This window comes from Parasteatoda tepidariorum, chromosome 3 (genome assembly GCF_982258835.1).
Source record: "Parasteatoda tepidariorum strain Cologne lab strain chromosome 3, Ptep-v5.0, whole genome shotgun sequence".
NCBI classification, from domain to species: domain Eukaryota; kingdom Metazoa; phylum Arthropoda; class Arachnida; order Araneae; family Theridiidae; genus Parasteatoda; species Parasteatoda tepidariorum.
In genome coordinates, this window is record NC_141757.1 from 2869565 (window position 1) to 2891212 (window position 21648).

The following is a 21648-nucleotide window of genomic DNA, read 5'->3' on the forward strand; positions in this document are numbered from 1 at the left end:
TTTATTTTAAATTACGCAATCAGACACAAAAACATACTTTCTCTGAATAAACATAACTTTTGTTCAACAGATTCGATTTTCTAACCCCCGTAATACAGGAGGTAGCTGTAATCTGGGAAATATGGTCTCAATACTTGGGTCGGGTGAGCTATCCAAAGTTTGGATCCCCAAATGTTAATTTCATTTTTTTGTATTTCACTACAGATCGAGAGCTTTTTAAGGGAATTGAAAACAATTTTGCACACGATTATAAAATTGTTTTATCTAAAGATAATTCCATGCAAAAAATAACTTTTAGTAAATATTTACTATTTTTTATTTAATAATAGTCTGATGTTGATCATTTACGTCACACTAGTGCTGCACAATAGGCTATTGGCGACGGAAACGTCCCTTCAGGTTTGATCCTCTGCAGTGGGGATGGCACCCCCGCCTCGGTAGCCTGGTGACCTGCACGTAACGTTGAGCACTTTATGGTAGAATAGTTTAACGAGGGAAACAATACCGCACACACTCGGTCCCTACGCAGACTGATCCAAGTAGTCACCCACCCGCACACTGATCGCAGCCAGTGATGCTTGACTTCGGTATCTGCTAGGAACCGTGTCTTAACGATTAGTCCACTGCGGGACAATAATAGTCGGAAAACTTTTAAATCGTAAGGCATATAGCTTTTTTAATTTTTTTTATCATTTTAAAGTATCTAATTCCACATGGAAAACGCAAATTTGAACGAAATTGGTTGATTAGTTTCTGAGAAATCAAGCTTTATAAGTAAGATTTTTTTTTTAATTTAATTTCTCAGGATTAATCGATTTCGCTGAAATTTTGTATTTTAGCGTGTTGAGAATTTACAATGTTTTGTAATCCTATTTATAAGCGAACAAATAACTTGTTTTCATAAATATATTCGCAAACATAATACATAAAAAGCTAAAATGACGGTTACAGACGGAGTACTGAAAGTTTTTGAAAGGGCCCCCGCCAAAAACTTTTGCCCCAGGGCCCCGAGGGGTGAAGTTACGGCACTGCTGTAACCAATAACTATTTGTAGAAAGAAAAGCAAAGTATGCACTTCAAAGTGTTTAGTGAAGGAATTCTTTCATAATGTATATTTTAAAAAAAATTATAAGCATTAAGTTTATTTATCATAAGTTTTTTTAAAAATATAATCTATAAAGAATTAGATTCTCAAGGGCCCCCTGAGCGTTCAGGGCCCCCGGGCACTGCCCGGTTGTGCCCATACGTAAAGACGGTACTGAATTAACGGGAAGGAAGTTCTTTAAGCTATATATTCGTGGAAGCAACGTGTGAGTCGTGGTGTGGTTGTTAGCGCCATGGGTAAAGAAGTCTGTTGAATCGGTGATCAGGGGTTCGGTCCTGGTCACGGATTAATTTCTAATTTTTTTTTCTATTTACTTTATTTTACTTTTTAAAATTCATTTTTCGATATTTCAACGTGAATAAAGTGTTATTTATATAAAAATAATTATTTTTCTTTGGGAAAGAGGGAATAATAGCTGAAAAACGGATAAATTTCGACTCCGGAGCTACGCACACTACTCACTCCGTAACTTCCTTCGATATTAACTTATAATTTTCAAACTCTGCCTGAAATTAGAATTTTATATATCAAACAATCGTAATAAAGGAAATTTTTATACACTAATTAGGGGGCACATAGTGGGCCAAAATCGATTTTGTTATTTAACGGGAAGGAAGTTCTTTAAGCTATATATTCGTGGCAGCAACGTGTGTGTCGTGGTGTGGTTGTTAGCGCCATGGGTAAAGAAGTCTGTTGAATCGGTGATCAGGGGTTCGGTCCTGGTCACGGATTAATTTCTAATTTTTTTTTCTATTTACTTTATTTTACTTTTTAAAATTCATTTTTCGATATTTCAACGTGAATAAAGTGTTATTTATATAAAAATAATTATTTTTCTTTGGGAAAGAGGGAATAATAGCTGAAAAACGGATAAATTTCGACTCCGGAGCTACGCACACTACTCACTCCGTAACTTCCTTCGATATTAACTTATAATTTTCAAACTCTGCCTGAAATTAGAATTTTATATATCAAACAATCGTAATAAAGGAAATTTTTATACACTAATTAGGGGGCACATAGTGGGCCAAAATCGATTTTGTTATTTAACGGGAAGGAAGTTCTTTAAGCTATATATTCGTGGCAGCAACGTGTGTGTCGTGGTGTGGTTGTTAGCGCCATGGGTAAAGAAGTCTGTTGAATCGGTGATCAGGGGTTCGGTCCTGGTCACGGATTAATTATTATTTTTTTTTCTATTTACTTTATTTTACTTTTTAAAATTCATTTTTCGATATTTCAACGTGAATAAAGTGTTATATATATAAAAATAATTATTTTTCTTTGGGAATGAGGGAATAATAGCTGAAAAACGGATAAATTTCGACTCCGGAGTTACGCACACAACTCACTACGTAACTTCCTTCGATATTAACTTATAATTTTCAAACTCCGCCAGAAATTAGAGTTTTATATACCAAACAATCGTAATAAAGGAAATTTTTATACACTAATTAGGGGGCACATAGTGGGCCAAAATAGATTTTGTTAATTAACGGGAAGGAAGTTCTTTAAGCTATATATTCGTGGAAGCAACGTGTGAGTCGTGGTGTGGTTGTTAGCGCCATGGGTAAAGAAGTTTGTTGAATCGGTGATCAGGGGTTCGGTCCTGGTCACGGATTAATTTTTAATTTTTTTTTCTATTTACTTTATTTTACTTTTTAAAATTCTTTTTTCGATATTTCAACGAGAATAAAGTGGTATATATATAAAAGTAATTATTTTTCTTTGGGAAAGAGGGAACAATTGCTGAAAAACGGATAAATTTCGACTCCGGAGTTACGCACACAACTCACTACGTAACTCCCTTTAATATTAACTTATAATTTTCAAACTCTGCCAGAAATTAGAGTTTTATATACCAAACAATCGTAATAAAGGAAATTTTTATACACTAATTAGGGGGCACATAGTGGGCCAAAATAGATTTTGTTAATTAACGGGAAGGAAGTTCTTTAAGCTATATATTCGTGGAAGCAACGTGTGAGTCGTGGTGTGGTTGTTAGCGCCATGGGTAAGGAAGTTTGTTGAATCGGTGATCAGGTGTTCGGTCCTGGTCACGGATTAATTTTTAAATTTTTTTTCTATTTACTTTATTTTACTTTTTAAAATTCATTTTTCGATATTTCAACGAGAATAAAGTGGTATATATATAAAAGTAATTATTTTTCTTTGGGAAAGAGGGAACAATTGCTGAAAAACGGATAAATTTCGACTCCGGAGTTACGCACACAACTCACTACGTAACTCCCTTTAATATTAACTTATAATTTTCAAACTCTGCCAGAAATTAGTGTTTTATATATCAAACAATCGTAATAAAGGAAATTTTTATATACTAATTAGGGGGCACATAGTGGGCCAAAATAGATTTTGTTAATTAACGGGAAGGAAGTTCTTTAAGCTATATATTCGTGGAAGCAACGTGTGAGTCGTGGTGTGGTTGTTAGCGCCATGCGTAAAGAAGGTTGTTGAATCGGTGATCAGGGGTTCGGTCCTGGTCACGGATTAATTTTTAATTTTTTTTTCTATTTACTTTATTTTACTTTTTAAAATTCATTTTTCGATATTTCAACGAGAATAAAGTGTTATATATATAAAAGTAATTATTTTTCTTTGGGAAAGAGGGAATAATAGCTGAAAAACGGATAAATTTCGACTCCGGAGTTACGCACACTACTCACTCCGTAACTTCCTTCGATATTAACTTATAATTTTCAAACTCTGCCAGAAATTAGAGTTTTATATACCAAACAATCGTAATAAACGAAATTTTTATACACTAATTAGGGGGCACATAGTGGGCCAAAATAGATTTTGTTAATTAACGAGAAGGAAGTTATTTAAGCTATATATTCGTGGAAGCAGCGTGTGAGTCGTGGTGTGGTTGTTAGCGCCATGGGAAAAGACGTTTGTGGACTCGGTGGTCACGAGTTCGGTCCTGGTCACGGTTTAAGTTTTAATTTAGTGACTCAAATATGTGATCTCAAATATGCTAATTAGTTAGTGCTGGCGATTTCTTAATTTACGAAATTAAACACAAAAATGTGTTTTCTCTGAATAAACATACCTTTTTTCAGATTTTGGACGGATTCAGATTTTGAACCCCCAAAATATGGGGATTAGCCACAATTTGGGGAATATTGTCCCTATAGTTTGATCATGAGGGGGATCCAAAGTTTGGAATCCTCTATCTTAATGTTACATTTTGCTTACTTCACCATACATAGAGACCTTTTTAAGCGAGTTAAAATAATTTTGAACATAATTTTAAAATTCGTTTATCCAAAGATAATGGCATGCAGAAAATAAACTTTAGTAAATATTTATTATTTTTTATTACGCTGTTAAATAATAGCCGGAAAATTTTTGAATTAAAAGGCAGACAACTTTTTATACAATTTTTATGTACGTAATTTTACATGGCAAAATGCAAAATCGAGCTAAATCTATCGAATTGTTCCTGTGTATATTTAGAATTCGATTTCTCTGAAACTATTCAACCGATTATGCTCAAATTTTGCATTTTGTCAAGTGAAATTACATATTTTAGAAGGATGTTAAAATTTTATACCTCGCAATTTAAATTTTGTCACTGCTGTTATAGATTTTCTCATAAGTAAGCAGGTATGTTGATGTTCAACCATTCCTGAAATTTTGCAGCAGTTTTTTCATGTCACGAATTTTTTTCTATACATTATCGGCAAAACATTGTTGAAAATAAAAATTTAAAATAAAAAAAAAGTGTAAAAGGAACTAATAAAAAGAAAAACAAGTTTTTCTAAAGGTCTGTTTAATATACGTGTTTAATATTCGTCTGTTTAATATAAGTCTGTTTAATATACAAATGTACGTCTAAAATACATAAAATTAAAATTGAAATGCGATAAATAAAATTTTAAACGAAGTTCTTTTAAAAACTAGAAAATCTTCTATTAGCCTTATTGTACCGAAACTTTGAGGCAATGCTTAATGTTCAAACTTCAATATTCTTATTCAATTAAAAATAATAATAAAAATAAAAGAAAATAAAAAAAATAAAATAAAATAAAAAAATAATCTCTCTAAATTTAACTTTGGAAAATTATTGTAAACCCCAGATTCTCCTCTCTCTCAAAATACTGTCTTAAAAACTGCTGCTTACGTCATGCGCAACTTTGCACTAATATTACGGCTTCTGATCATTTACACTTTTGGAGTTTACTTGCTTGATAATAGTTTAAAATTGAAATTTCTTAATGGTATTATGTTTTATTGTTCCACGTTTAAGATATTTCCTTGTTTTGATATAGAAAGTAGGTGCACGGTTTAATTGCATTTCATTTGCCTTATTAAGTATTTAATTTACGCATTGTTATTTGTTTTTTTAAGATTATCAATTAATATTAACTCAATTTAAAACTTAAATTTATGCTTGGAACGGCCTTACCCAAAGGACATTAAACGGTTATTATGCTCCCTTCTTAATTTCAGTAAGTTTCAAGTAAACACTGAAACTATAATTTAAATTTAATTATCAATATTTTAATTTATTACTGTTATTACTATTTTACCTTAATTATTATTATTATTATATTTTTGGATGTATGAGTTGCCGATAGATTCAAGTAAATAGCTTTACAATACATTTATAGTTATTATAAAAAATGGAAATTAGCACTAACGTTAGTTAGATTTACATTAATACCAAAATATAGCTCAACAAATAAAAATAATATTTCAGAAATTGAAGATTTTTCCATATTAAAAAGTTTTATGAGGCTCCAGACTACTTATCAAGATTTTAGAATAGAAACTGTTTATTACTATAATTTGATTCTGATTTTTGCCAAACGTAGCATTTATAATATTTTCTTAACCCACTTTCGAGTGTATCTATGGCTAGAAGATTGTACTTGTAATTTCGGTAACTTTCCGATTAGCTTAAGCAATTTTAATTTCAAGACAGGATAATATATGTTTTATTCGTTTTTTAATCACCATAAGTAGAATTGATTGCTTATAGGCATAATTGTGATTCATTTTGAAATTGGAATTCATTTGAGAAATTTGATCTCTATAATTGATCAAAAAGCGTCGAATACTGTCAAGTTTCGAATAATGTCCATAAAAATTTTTGTGACCAGTTCTAAGACACCCTAGTTCAGTTTGTTTTAGGCGATAGTTCGGGTTCAACATGGAAGATAACGTGATCGATTGTAGCGGCTCATGAGTACTAATTGATGGATTGCTTCTACGACAAAATTTTCGGAACTTGAATGTAGTTTATCTATTGATTCGACTTCATATTTATGTATAGTGCGAAGCAAAATTACTCGGCTGAAATAACTTTCAATCTAATATGTAAATTTTTTACGTCTTGAGTCTCAATTTTATTTTGTTCGAGGACATAATCTTGTACATGCTAATTAATTTATGCAAACGATATTTTAAGTTACAAAACCAAAAAAAAAAACAAAAAAAAAAAAAAACGCTTTTTTCTACTCCGATGGATTTGAATTTTTGATCCTCAACATATGGAAGGTAGTTAATATTTTAAAAGTTTTCCAGCCTGAAAATATTGCCAAAGTTGTTTAGGCAGGAGAGCGATTGAATGTTTGGATCTCTTAATGTTAACAAAACTTTTTGAGCATTTCGCTAGATTTGAAAAACTTTTTTAAGCGAATCATGAAGTTTTTACACACTATTATAAGATTCGTTCATCCAAAGATAATTCTATGCAAAAAATAACCTTAAATAAATATTATTTTTTATTTTATTTGCTAATTGTCGAAAACACTTTTCATTGCAAAATATAGAAAAAATTTTTTATAATTTTTAAGAAAGTAATTTTAAAGGCAAAATGAGAAATTTGAATGAAATCGGACTACTAGTTTCCAATTAGTCCAATTTTAAAAAAAAGTTATTTATGTAAAATTCGATTTCTGAAGAACTCTTCGATTGATTTCATTCAAATTTTAAATTTGCTTTAAAAGTTATACAAGGCGAACTTTGCAAAAAGGAATTTTAACATTAAGTGATTCAAACTTTCTACCGTTCTCCTTCATAAACTGTTGATGCCATATTTTGCAGATGGCAGGTGCTTCTCCTGTTTTAAGGGTCTAGGAGCTGAATTCCTCATAAAGTTAGACATTCAAACAACTAAGATCGAGTTGTAGTATGTACATTGAAGTCCGATCAATAGATAAAATATTTTCAGGGGTTTCCCTTTCTTGCGCCCTGTTTATACATAAATGCATACATCGTTATTACATAGCACATGAATACATGCTTACATATATTGAACATAAATTGTGTATATACGTACAAACATACGGGAGTACAAATATACGCACATTTACATAGATACATATATACATTATATGTATATTCATATAAAGTATGTGTGTCCCGCAGTGGACTGATCGTTACGACACGGTTCCCAGCAGGTCACCGAAGTCAGGCATCACTGGCTACAGTGTGCGGATGGGTGACCACTTGGATCAGACTGCGTAGGGCCAGAGAGTGTGCGGTATTGGTCCTCGTTATACTGTTCTACCGTAAAGTGCTCGACTTCGAGTGCAGGTCGTCGGGTTACCGAAGCGGGGGTGCCATCCCCTCTGCAGAAGATCAAAATTGTGATGGCATGTCTTCGGATCATCCTCAGGGGTGTTTCCCAGACCGTCTCCAATAGCCCATCTTGCAGCTCTAGTGCGACGTTAATTAACTACAACTACAACAACAACAATAAAGTATGTGTGTATCTACATATATGTGAATTAACGTAGATAAAATTATACATACTTATATGTACTACTTAAAGTATATATACGTATGTACGATACGCATAAAATAAATGGTCCATTCTAAATAATTTTTCATCTAATGATCGTATCTTCACATTTAAGGACTCAATCTTAAAGGTGCGAGAGGATGACATATATGCTAATTGATTTGTGCCCACGATATTTTAAGTTATGAAATCAGACACAAAAACATACTTTCTCTGAACAGACATACCTGTTTCATGGTGTTACTTGGGTTTTTGTCTCTCAAATTATAGTGATGGCCGCAATCTGGAAAAAAATAATCCCAATAGTTGTAGTCAGAAGAGCGGTTAAAAGTTTGTACCCCTTAATGTTAATATTTTTTACGTATGAGAGCACATCTTGAGAGCATCTTATGTGAATTGAAAAAATTTTTGCACTCAATTAAAAAATTCGTTTGTCAAAAGCTAATTCCATGCAAAATATAAATTTTAGTCAAAATAATCATTTTTTATTATTTTATTCAATGATAGTCTAAAAAATTTTGAATTTAAGTTAAAGAATTTTAAATGGCAAAGCGCAAAATTTGAACGAAATCAATCGAATAGCTCTTAAAAATGCGACTTTTTCAAAATTCAATTTTTCAGGAACTATTCGATCCATTTTACTCAAATGTTGTATTTTGCCATTTAAAATTTCCTTCTTTATAATCTTATAAAAAATTATATACTTAATAATCAAAAAATTTCGGCTATTACAAAATAAAATTTAAAAACAGTAAATATTTACTGAAAGTTATATTTTGCAAAGAATTATCTTTGGATAAACAAAATTTATATTTGTATGCAAAATTACTTTAATTCGTTTTAAAAGTTCTCAGGACATGGTGAAATACGCAAAAAGTGAAATTAACATTAAGGAGTCTAAGCTTTTGACTCAGACCTCACTATTGGGACGATTTATTTCGGATTGCGAATACCCGTTGGACGGCTCTTTTGACCAACCTATTATTAGGACCATATTTCCCAGAGTGCGGCTATCCCCTATATTTTGTGGGTCAGAAATGTGCATCCGTCGAGAAAAGGTATGTTTTTCAGAGAAAGTACGTTTTATTTTTGTCTAATTTCATAACTTAAAATATGGTTTGCATTAATTAATTAACATATTTGAGATCCTTTTAACCCTTAAGATTGAGTTCAAAAACGTAAATATCCGATCATTAGATCAACTCGCAGTAGAGTGAACTTCAAGATACGGCTCCCTGTAGAACACCGAAGTCAAGGATCACAGGCTACGGTCAGTGTGTGGATGGGTGATTACTTTGATCAACCTACAAAGGAACCAAAGGTGTGCGGTATCTATCCTAATTAAGCTTTTCCACCATTAAGAGCTCGACTTCACGCGCAGGTCGTCAAGGAGAAGATCCATCCCCTCTGCAGAGGATCAAAATTGTGTTGACATGTCTTCGGATCATCCTCAAGAATGTTTCCCAACTCTACACCAATAGCCCATTGTTCATCGTTAGTACGACATAGACCAACAAAAACAACCGATCATTAGATCAAAAAATTTTCAGAGTAGTCTGCTTTTTGTTTTCAACAAGTAATTTATTCATTCTACGTCCATATGACATACAATGTACTCACGTGTGCAAGTACTATATGCATGTACTGTCTAATAACAATGTTATTCATACAACGATAGTTAAAGTAACCACAGATATATAATTATATACTGTGTGTGTATTCATGTATTTTTATTTATACGTGTGCATGCACCTGTATACATATTATGTAGGCATGTATTCCTGTATGTACATACAATTCATATGTATATGCATAAAATTTCATTCAATATACGCAAGTACGCACACAAATATTTCCTCTTATTTTTCAGAGAAAGGAGCATATCTGACGAGGAAGTCATTTATTTGAATGAAGATTGTTTCGCTAACTCCTTCATGTTAAATATGTTACGTATTCACTGGTGGTTATTATACCTATAATATCATTTGTTTATGTATTGACGAAATAGTTGATTTAATTATGGTACATCTGTTTTGTATTATTCACTAATGGTTATTATACAGATAATATTTTTATATATTAGCAAAATACCTAATATAATTATGGCATATCTGATTTGTACAAATGCACTTGTCATATACTAATTGTTATGATAATCATAATATTTATTTGTTGTTGTGCATTAAAAAATATGTTTGGAATTTCTACATTCATTAAACGATTTTTTAAACAAAAATATTTTGTTATCATTAAATTTCCTACATTTATCATATCATGCATATTAAGTAAGAGATAATTAATCAGTTGCATTTTATTTATTTTGACAAAAGAAGATATTTCATGTTAATTTTCTTTGATATACAAAAAACTGAACACTTTTGACTAATCAAAATTTCTCACACCGCATAAATTTCTGAATAAGAAAGAAGAAAATACGCAGACCCTCTTTGAGTATTACATTGTTTGTTTGTTTGTTTTGTTCATTTACGTCGAATTAGAGCTGCGCAATTGGCTATTGGAGACGGTCTGGGAAGCATCCCTGAGGATGATCCGAAGACATACCATAACAATTTTGATCCTCTGCAGAGGGGATGGCACCCCCGTTTCGGTAGCCCAACGACCTGCACGCGAAGTCGAGCACTTTACGGTAGCACAATTTAACGAGGACCAATACCGCACACCCTCGGTCCCTACGCAGACTGATCCAAGTGGGTCACCCATCCGCACACTGACCGCAGCCAGTGATGCTTGACTTCGGTGATCTGCTGGGAACCGTGTCTTAACGATCAGTCTACTGCGGGACTTGAGTATTACATATGTTCTATTTATTTTGTGTTTTTATTAATCAAATCGTTAAATAAAATAAAAAATTTCATATTAAACGATATTTTCACTTGTAAATCATTAAGTTCCTACATCAAAGTAAGTCAGACTGATAAAAAACGACTATTTTCCCCAAAATAATCAAGCAAAATTGATGGAAAGGAGAATTTTCCTCGGACTGGGAAAGCTATAAGAAGTAAAATATAAAACAAATAATGAAACGCGCCGTCATGCAATCGTGGGAGAGATGACATCAGAATGACGTTTTAGCCGACGTACACTAGCAATAGCATTAAATTGCATTGTCAATGAAAATCTTATGACAGGGTAGATTTTAGCTGAGCATACGAAAACGCTGCAAAAGGAAACCTTATAATTATGTAGATTTAAGATGATTTTCATCTTAGAACTAGCTTTATTCAAGGTTTTTTTTCCCGCTTGAAAACCCTAAGACAACCTCGTTTTAAGGTTGTTATGTTGAAGGTTGTTTTCCAAGGTTTTGGATTAGGGTAATGTGCGTAGAATAGAGCAGATTGTCGCAGACCTCGTTTTAAGGTTAGAAGGTTTACACGTAAACCGTGTAAAAAACCCTTTTTAGGTTTGCATGAAAAGATTTTTGTTGTGTTGAAAAAACCTTATATTGCTATCTGGGACAGATCCTAATTCTGATCTGAATCAGGGAACGATCGATCTCCAATCCAGTACCCCCAGAGGTTTTGATTTGTTATGAGAACATAGAGGATTTTTGCGACTCGACAGATTTAACGTGCATCAGTCACTTTACTACACGAGGAGTCTTCGGCAGGCGGGGTTCGAACTCTCGGACATGGGCCCCAGTGCCCTACCGACCAGGCTATCCCGGCCTTGTTAAACGTGTCATAGGATGATCCGGAGACAACATACATACATCGGGACTCGTTTTACAGCGAGGACACATTTACGCACCATTTGCAGATCGCAATAATCCAGTACCCCCCTGAGGTATTGATTTGCTATCGGAACTTGAAAGCCTTTTAGCCCCAACAAATTGAGTGTGTACCAGTCGCCATTTTGTGCACTGGGAGTCTTCGGCACTCAGGCATCGAACTCACGAATTTTCATACGTGGGCCCAACGCCTACCAACCGGGTTATTCAAGCCTTTTAAGAAATAGAGATACCTCGTAAAAGAGACAATTGTCACCCAAGTTTCTTGTCCTTGATAGTTTGTTTACTTTATTGTTTATGATATTCAGGACTCTTACTAAATTTTCTCGTTGTATATACAAGCGCTCGTTTGTGTGTGTGGGGGGGGAATAAACGATCGAAATGAGCTGCAGGTGGCGTAGAGCAGAACTCACTACCTATGGCAACGCTCCACATGTTTTCTCCATTAGCGTTTGGACGTTCGTTAGTTTCTGTCTTGGTTCTCATGCAGATTAAAATCTTTTAATTTTTAAAACTGTATGGAACTGGAAACTACATTAAACATAGTTCTAAAGGAAAGTATCATGGAAATTTTTAAAAATATTTTTATTAAATAAAAAGAAAAAATACTGAGAAAAGGAAAAATATCGTAGTACATTCCTATGAATGGGTGGTCTAATGCAAACAATAACAAGCGTTCTTAAACCGGAAGAAATTTAGAAAATTTCTAGTGTATCCCTCCGCTTATGTTATGACTACGAGGCGATGTGTGAACAAGCCTAATATTCTATGCAGTTTTGTTATTGTAATTTGGGTTCAAATCTAAACATAATTGTACCATTCATAAGAGCTTTCAGAAATGTTTTGATTCTCAGATGTCGTATGGCCAAAAAAAATTTTGGAAAGTTAATATCTCATTGTGAATAATTCTTAAGGTTTGCCATGTTTTGTATTTTATCCCTTATTTGGCTACATTTGAATAAAATGTCGACAAAAATATCTTTAAAAATATCTTTTTAAGATAGCCTAATTAGAAAATATTCTAATGATTATAATATTAATATGATAATGCTGAAGCTTAAAGGCTGAAAGAAAGAACTCGGTACATGTGAAATACTGCAAAAGATATGATGCAATAATATGATGGCGCGTTTTTTCAATCTGCGGCGTAAAAATATATCGGAAGCAGTAACCCGGAAGTTTTGAAAGAGTAATTTTACCACTAGCACCACCACCCTTAGCTTTACACGATCACCCATCCATACAACTGAAAAGAGGAAGAGAGAGAAGGGAGATGGGCCAATGGCATGAAACCGGTCTCTCCCCAGATGGCGCATTCGAGCGTTGCTATCGCCTATACCACAAGTTTTAAGACAGCGGCTGTTCATCTAGCTTTGGAATTAAATTTTTTGTACCTTCAAAGTCTTTAGCTACTACAACTTCTATTGTTATATGTTATTTTGGCAACAAATCTCTTTTTAAAGATTGTAGTTAAAACAATTTTAAAATTTGAATATTTTAATATCTAGTCTCTTAAAGTTTTTCAAATTTGTAATGTGTAGTTAGATTTCTTTGATCATATTGTGATCAAATATGAGTCAATTTCCAGAAGTTATTACTTTGTTGTCATCCGATGAGGAATCACCATCAATAGTTAGTAAAATTAATTTATGTACTCAAATTTATTTAAAATTTTATTTAAGCCTCCATTAACATTTTTTAAGCAAAATCATATAAAATAATTAAATTGATCACACACTCATACACAAGTCAAACATTTCAATGCTCCTTGAACAGTCTTCCTCGTCAAATTTACTGAAACAGAATTTTTGAAACGTTCAGACTACCTGATAAGACTTTTTAAAACCAGCGTTGAAGCAATATTTCAATTATTTTAAATTTTTTGTTAATATATATTTCAGACTGTTCTAATCCGCTGTACAACTAAAATTTATTTCTAAAAGATTTCTGAATTGTTTTTTCTATAATTTATTTTTACCTCAACAGAATTTATCATCACAACCATGGTTAGTATTATTAACATCCATGATTGTGCTCCGGAAAAAATCCGGAAGCTTCCTGAAATCCAAGGTCCCAAAGTTTCAAGAAATCAGCGATCACATTTATGTATAAAAATTCTTGTAGTATATTTTATTTAGAATATTTAGAAATAGAATTCATACTTGGTATTTCTTTCATTAGTAAATATTTTTTCTTGTAGAACAATGAATGTGATTAGAGGTAAATGTAAACTTATGCATAATTATTCACTTATATTACGCTGTACATAATTTATTTAGATTTCATGTTTTGAAAATATCAATGATTTAAATTTATGAAGACATTAATTTTTTGAAATGCCTCATTAATGATTTGACTCACGAAATTTTCAAGATTTTTGAGTTGGGCTCACAATCATCCCTGTTATTAATGTTACCTTAAAATATAGAATTACCGAATTTTCCTAAAAGATATAAATAAAACTTTTGTTTAAATGTTTTTTTATATATATTTACTTATTAATTATAGATACTAATAAAATATTAAATATTTTCTTCATGTTAATCCGAAATAGCTGAAAATATGTTCACCTAATATTTGAAAAGCCCCATAGTTGTAAAAATTTGTGGATTGTTTTTGGTAGTTATGCTACTTGATTCCCCAGGCAGGGTTTGTAGTGTTTTTAAAAGTGCTTAAAGGTGCTTATTTTATTTAAGGTTTGTAAAAAGTGCCTCATTTTCTATCTAAAAGATAGAAAATGAGGCACATTTTATTATCAAAAGAGATTTTTTTTCTTTACCCTGTCAATTGTCGTTCTGAATTACAAAAAATTCATGATTTTCATAATTTTCTCTGCAGTATTTATCAAAAACTAGTTGTTTTATCATGATTGTGTAAAGTTCTAGAAAATGTCTTTGAATTTTGTTGATTTTATGTTTTATAAATTAAGAACTTTACACAATGTAGAAAAAAATAAATTTTATTTCTACACAGATCCTATTATGATTTTTTTTTTTAAATGATTAAAAATATTTTGTGAGTGCTTAAAAAGTACTTAAAAGGTCCTTATTTTTGTTAAAACATGTGGCTATGCACTAGTGATGCAACGGATCTTAATTTGGCCGGATAATGGATACCGGATATCCGGCCAATCTTTGAGTCGGATATCCGGTATCTGGCCGCAGTACTTTTTTTAAAATAAGTATTTATATTTAATTGGACTAGACAAAACTATTATTTTTCTTTTGCTTACATGATTATATATTTCTTTTAAATAAACTTTCAATTAAAAGTACTTAACTTTAAATTTCTGAATATCAATAAATAACTATTATGTAAATAACACTTAGTTAAAGAATGTTATCTGCACTGAGTATTGTGCTTAGCTTAAATAAAACCACTGATAGAATATTTATTATAAGTAGGTGGCAGAAACAAACATCTGTTAAAGATTCAAACTTATTTATAATAAAAATCAAATTGAAATAATGAATAAATTAATAATTTTAAAAATATTTCTTTCTTTTGTTCTTAATATTGAAGTATATATATAATTTTAATCATCTTTTTCTGAAATAATGTTCTTGTTCTGAAATAATGTTCTTATGTTCTTGCCATTTGAAAAAACAGGTTTTACTTCTATAGGTTATTCTTACCACCCACTTTGTAAGACCAGGTCCCTAAGATAAGAGATAAGATATATTGTGTAATGGTCAATGGTGTTTTCCCCTTTGTTAACTGTAACTGAATCTGTATACTTATTTCAGTTGTGCTTTGATAGTTATAGGCTGCAGTTATATTTTACTTTATTTTTGTAATTGTGAGAATAAATTTGTCATAAACTGTTGAAAGGCAATTATAATCAAGAGTTTTAAAAGCAAAAGTGCTGTATGGAATTATTTCAAGTATGGGGAGGATGCAATTAAAGTGAAATGCAATCTTTGTTCCTCCTTTTTCTCAAGAGGAGGAACAGGCAAAAAAGCATCAACTTCTCCACTATTAAATCATCTAAGGAGAAAACATTTAGGGGTGATTCCACACTATTTGTAGCCTGGTATGCTTAAAAAAATTTTTCCAATAAATTTAATAAACCACATATCAAATTTAAGGTCATTAAATGTATTTTATGAATATTAAATTAGTTTTTTTTTAAATAATGATGCAAATTCTTTCAATTGCATAAAATGTGAAAAAATTAGGTCAAAAAGTTGCGGACATGACGGAGAGGAAAAAAATAAAATTGCAGTTGCAGCATTTAATATTTGTAATTAAACATGATATTTTAACAGATATATTGGATTTGCATAATGAATGACTGTAAAAACGTTATTTTTAATTTCAGTATTTAAATATAGGGTACTTATAATAGAACAATTTTGCTTTTTAATGATTTTTTTGAAAAGTTTTATTAAAACAAAGTAGTTAAAAGATTTATTTTCTTAAAAATTGGATTTCTTTCGACTATTTGCAGTGTTGCATTATTGTAATTTTTAAAAAATTATAATTTTTTTTACTTAATATTTTTTAAAGAATTTTCAAATTGGTCATGTCCGCAACGTTGCAGACATGACAAGTTGCAAAATACAATTTTGATTACTTTTATTTAGCATTTAAGCTTGAAATTCCTATCACAAACTATGAAACTTATAAAATTTGCTTTGTTGCCATTTATTTTCTTAATCACCAATTACACTGACCAATTACTTTGTTTGAAACATGTCTAATTTCTACATTTATAAAAAAATATATATTTTTTAAATTTAAACATTTGAATTACGGCAACATTTTTATTTGCTCTGAATTATGTTAGTAATAATGGCAACAAAACAGTTAATAGAATATTAATTAGAATAGAACATAGTTTAAAATAGAACATTATTTTCAAAATTATTTAGTTTTAGCACTTGTTTATATGCAGATGTTTTCTATTAAATTAAATTTTTCTATTAAATTTTTAAATTAAAATTTTAAAGGATTTAATTTTTACTAGCTGATTCATTTGATTATTATATAATTAATTAAAATTTATGAAACTTGAAATAGATTATAGAATTCTAAACTAAGTTGGTAAAACTATAAAATTTCTAATGCCATTAACAAATGCAGAAAGGTCAAAACTGAGAAGATCAACATTGAAAGATGAAGACAGAATTGACTAATATTCGAAAAACAAGGAGTGATAAATTACCAGCGGAAACTGAAATAAAAGTAAAACAATTTTTTGTTAGAGATGACAGCTGTATGTGCCCAGGAAAAAAGGAAGTGATATCCATAAAGACACCTAAAGGAAGAGAAATACATCAAAAGCGTTATTTCCTGATGAGCATTCGAGAAGCGTATGAGTTATTTTTGAAAGAAAATTCTGATTTAAATATTGGGAAAACTTAATTTCATGAGCTTCGTCCTAAGTATGTTCTTCCACCTGGAACGAAAGACCAAGAAGTCTGTATGTATATATATATCACGAAAACATTTCTATGATTCTTTCAGGAATCGGAGCTCTCCGTCCTGATCTTCTGAAAAATTCGGAAACAATTGCAAAAGAAAGTGTGTTTAATTTTGATGATGAACATATCGACTGCATAGACAGGTCCTGTCACGATTGCAGTGTCGAAAAATATTTAGATGAAAAAATTGAGGAAAAAATTTAGACAACATCGTCAAATTTCATCAGTGGCAACAAAATGAACCAGGTTTCACAGTTAAAAAAGAAATCGTTATTGATTTAGGTAGTGGAAAAGAAGAAATAGGATATCAGCTGCAATAATTTGCAAGACACATCTATAATGTTTACAAACAACATTTTGAATTTCGTCATTTAAAAGAAAATCTTTCAGAGAATGAAATCATAATGCATATTGACTTTTACTGAGAACTATACGGTAAAACACGATCGAGAAATCAAGAGTGTACACTTGTGTAACATATTTCAAGGATGGTAGAAATAATTCTTAAAACCATCAGTCCTATGCCATTATCTCTGATGACCATTCACACAATAAAGATAGCTTGCAAGTTTTTAATAAAAAAATTTATCTCATCTAATGGAACAAAAAAAAGTACATAATGGTTTGGTGGAGCTGCCAGTCAATTCAAAAATCGATTTATGTTTGAAAATTTGACTTGTCACAAAGAAGATTTCAACATTGATGCGGACTGGTCAATCTTCGAAACAGCTCATGGTAAAGGTGCCGTTGATAGAATAAGTGGCACTATCAAAAATGTAGTTTGGAGAGCTGTATTGCAAGGCAGAGAAGTTGCCGCTGACGCAAAATCGTTTTTTGAAGTGGCTTGTAAAATTTCAGGTGGGAATATAAAAATTATGTATGTAAGCAAAGACACTGTCGATCATGAGGCATCAATGTTGAAAGAATGTTACAGTCTCTGCAAATCGATCTCAAATACGAGATTATTATAACACTTAATTCAGTTGAATTTTCTTTAAATTCTCCTTTCTCTAGTCCCTCAATTATGCACCTAGCTGAAATATTTACTAAACTGCCTTCAAATCTTGCCGTAGCTTCACAACAACAAGCTTTAACACAAGTTACAGTTTTAGAAGAAGGACCGTGGATAGCCATATTGTTTGATAACTATTGGTGGCCAGGCGAAATAATCTCTACAAGCAAGAAAAATATTACACTTAAACACCACTTCAAACCCGTAGCTATAAACAAGTTTAATTGTTAGGAAAAACCGCAATTTGAAACAATTTCAATCGACTTATACCCTTTGCCATGCGATCCTTCACCTGATCATTCTGCACAGTTTTTTTCATACAATTCAGAACTAGCTTTAAAGATAAATAATATAATAAATAAATTGTAATGTGATTCTTTAGACATCTTTTAACTAAATTCTTAACTAATTAATTTTATAAAAAAAAATTTTTTTATAAAGTTCAAAAATTTAAAATATTAAAAGAAAAATTATTTAACAATCCTGATTCACTCAATATTTTATTTAACAAAAGAAATATATAATATTCTAATGATATATGATATTATCAAGAAGGTTATTTATAATGAGAAACTTTCTGTCATGTCCGCAACGTACATATTGTTTTTAATTTCGTAATTTGCAATTAAATTAATTTTATGTCTTCAAAATTCTTGTAATTTCTTTTATATAAATATACATTGAAATCTTACCTAAAAAAAAGTTGTAATTTATTTCATAAAATTCAGAGATTTTGGTGGATGTAGAAAAACATTCTAAAAACCATCTTTTTCTGCGTCATGTCCGCAACGCTTCAAATTTTTATTTTAAAGCTGTTTAAATTCATTTTTATTTTTAAATATGCATTGGGTTAATAGATGACATGTCTCCTGAATTTTATGAGACAGATACCAGTTACCTAGCTCAATTTTTTATTTAATTATGAGTAATTAAACTTTGTAAATGTCATGTCCGCAACATGCACAATACTGTGGAATCACCCTTAGCAGAATATGCCAAAATTAATTGCTGCAATGAAAAAGGCCAGGATTTAGGTTTTGAATCCACTGATGATACTGTAAATGCAGATGATCCCAGTACAAGTTCTAAAAAAAGAAGATTGGAGCAACCAACTTTAGAGGCAGTTCTGGAAAAGAAAAAAATCTGGGATATAAACAATCCAAAAGCTGTAGAATTCCAATATTGGCCATTGGCCAAATGATAGCAGTAGATAATCAGCCATACTTATTTGTGGAAGATGAAGGTTTTCGAAATCTCATGGCAAAAGCACAACCACAGTATAAATTTCCATCAAGGGAATATTTCAAACAAGTAATTATACCAAAAATGCATTCAAAATGTAAAGAAGAAATTGAGTCATTGCTTTCTTCAGCTACATATGTATCTTTAACTACTGATATATGGTCTAATTCAGTAAATAAAGACAGTTTTATTAGCTTTACTGCTCACTGGATAGATAATGATTTTAATTATAAACATTTTGTATTAAGCTCAAGACACTTTCCAGGAAGTCATACTGGAGAAAATGTGGGCAAGATGTTAAGCAGCTTGAGCGAGAAATGGAATGTGACAAGTAAAATATATCTGGTCATTCGTGATGGTGGTTCAAATATTGTAAAAGCCGTAAATGATTTCTATTTAGAAGGTGAATCTTGTTTTTTACATAATTTGCATTTAATTGTAAGTGATGCATTAAATTCCCAAAGAACATTTAAAGGATATCATTGCTCTAGGAAGAAGAATTGTTGGCCATTTCAACCATTCTTCTTTAGCTTGTTCAAAATTTAAAGAAATACAAGAAAAACAGTTACATATACAATACAAAAAATTAGTGTTGGATGTTTCAACAAGATTGAACAGTACATTTTACATGTTGAACCGCTTACAAGAATTACAAAATGCTGTATCCATGCAAATGGAAACAATGAAATTCAGAACTTTTCATCATATCAGTGGACTTTAATTGAAAATTGTATAAAATTGCTTCAACCATTTGAAGAAATAACTAAAGATAAGTAGTACAAAATCATTAATTTCTGAAGTTATTCCTATAGTTATAACTTTACAACAATATTTGTTAAAATCTGTTGAAGTTTCTGGAATTGGAACAATGAAAGACGCATTAGAACAAAATGTACATAAACGTTTTTCGACAATACAGTTGAACAAACATTCACTGGCAGCGATTTTGGACCCACTATATAAAACACTGTTTTTTGATAAATATCAGAGTTATGATTAAGTTGTGAAATCTTTATTACTTTCATTAATGAAGGAAAAAGCATCTGAAATTTTTAAATCCTCAGAAAATGTGAACAATAGTAAGTCAATCGCAAAATATTCAAGTTCTGAAAATTCTCACAAGTCAACTTCAGGTGAGGAATGTGTTTTGGATGTTTTCTCAGAAATAACTAACAACAGTAATATAAATAATAAAATTACTGATACTGACAAAAATGCGTTAACTTCAGTGCAGGAGTTGAATAAATATATTTCATTACCAGTTATTGAAAGGAAAGAATCACCACTCAACTGGTGGGAAAAAAATCAAAATAATTTTCCCATATTATCAAAATTAGTCTATAAATATCTATCTCCTCCTGCAAGCAGTGTTTATAATGAGAGGCTGTTCTCTGAAGCAGGCATTATTTATGAGCAAAGAAGAAACAGAATTTTGCCAAAAAATGCTGAGCAGTTGCTTTTTTTGCATCACAATTTATCGATTTTGAAAAATGATAAATTGGCTTAAAAAACATTTTTTATTTACTTTTTTATTTCAAATCAATGTATATATTGTCATCACAGTATTAACCGTATTAATTAATAAGTACAATCATAATTACATGGATTAATATTATTATTTTAATGCTAGACCAATATAAATTAATTTTAAAAAGCAGTTGCATGCAATGTTTGTATTAATAAAAATGTGAAAAATAATTATAAATTTAATAAATAATATCTCATATGATCTCGTATTTTGTTGGTATTTATAAAACAATTCCTCAGATCGATTATTTCTTTATTCTAATATAGGGGTGCACAACCTGCGGCCCGCGGGCCAAATGCGGCCCTTCGACTACTGAAGTGCGGCCCGCGAAAGCTTCTAAACACAATAAAAAAATTTTAAAAAATGGCAATTTTTAATCGCACTTTTAAATCATCACGTTTTGACACAATCAATTTTAACAGATTCTTTAGTAAATGTACGTTTAACGGGCTTTCTTTAAGTCGATTTTATAGTAAATATAAATGATTTTTTTTAAACAGTTATTTCCGCTTTTCTACGTGATTTCGAAAATCCTGAATTTTTATTACGACGCGAGTTTCAAATCGCAAATTTAAATAATCACTTTTCTTGCACTTTATTTGTGACGATTTCATCTTAAATCTAAGTGATTTTTTTTTTTTTTTTTTGCAATTCTTTCTTTTTTTTTCAACATTTTTTTTTTGGCAGTTATTGCTATGCGTTCTCACGCATTATAAAAAATTCCAATTATTCTATTACGACATGCAAATTTTAAATCATGCATTTAACACGCTTTATTCGTGCTGAGTTCAGCATAAGTATATATTTTCCCACTTAAT

At 31.0% G+C, this 21648-nt stretch overlaps 1 protein-coding gene across 2 annotated transcripts in view; it reads left to right on the forward strand.

Annotated features, from left to right (window-relative positions):
- The first annotated feature begins 12870 nt into the window (after positions 1-12870).
- The window catches only part of LOC107439717 (uncharacterized), a 44023-nt gene continuing 35245 nt past the window's right edge, over positions 12871-21648 (forward strand). For both annotated transcript variants that reach the window (XM_087158596.1, XM_087158597.1), the window contains exon 1: positions 12871-13254. In XM_087158596.1, the coding sequence (XP_087014722.1) occupies positions 13195-13254 (60 nt within the window). In that variant the 5' untranslated portion in view covers positions 12871-13194. The remainder of the gene's footprint in view (positions 13255-21648) is intronic.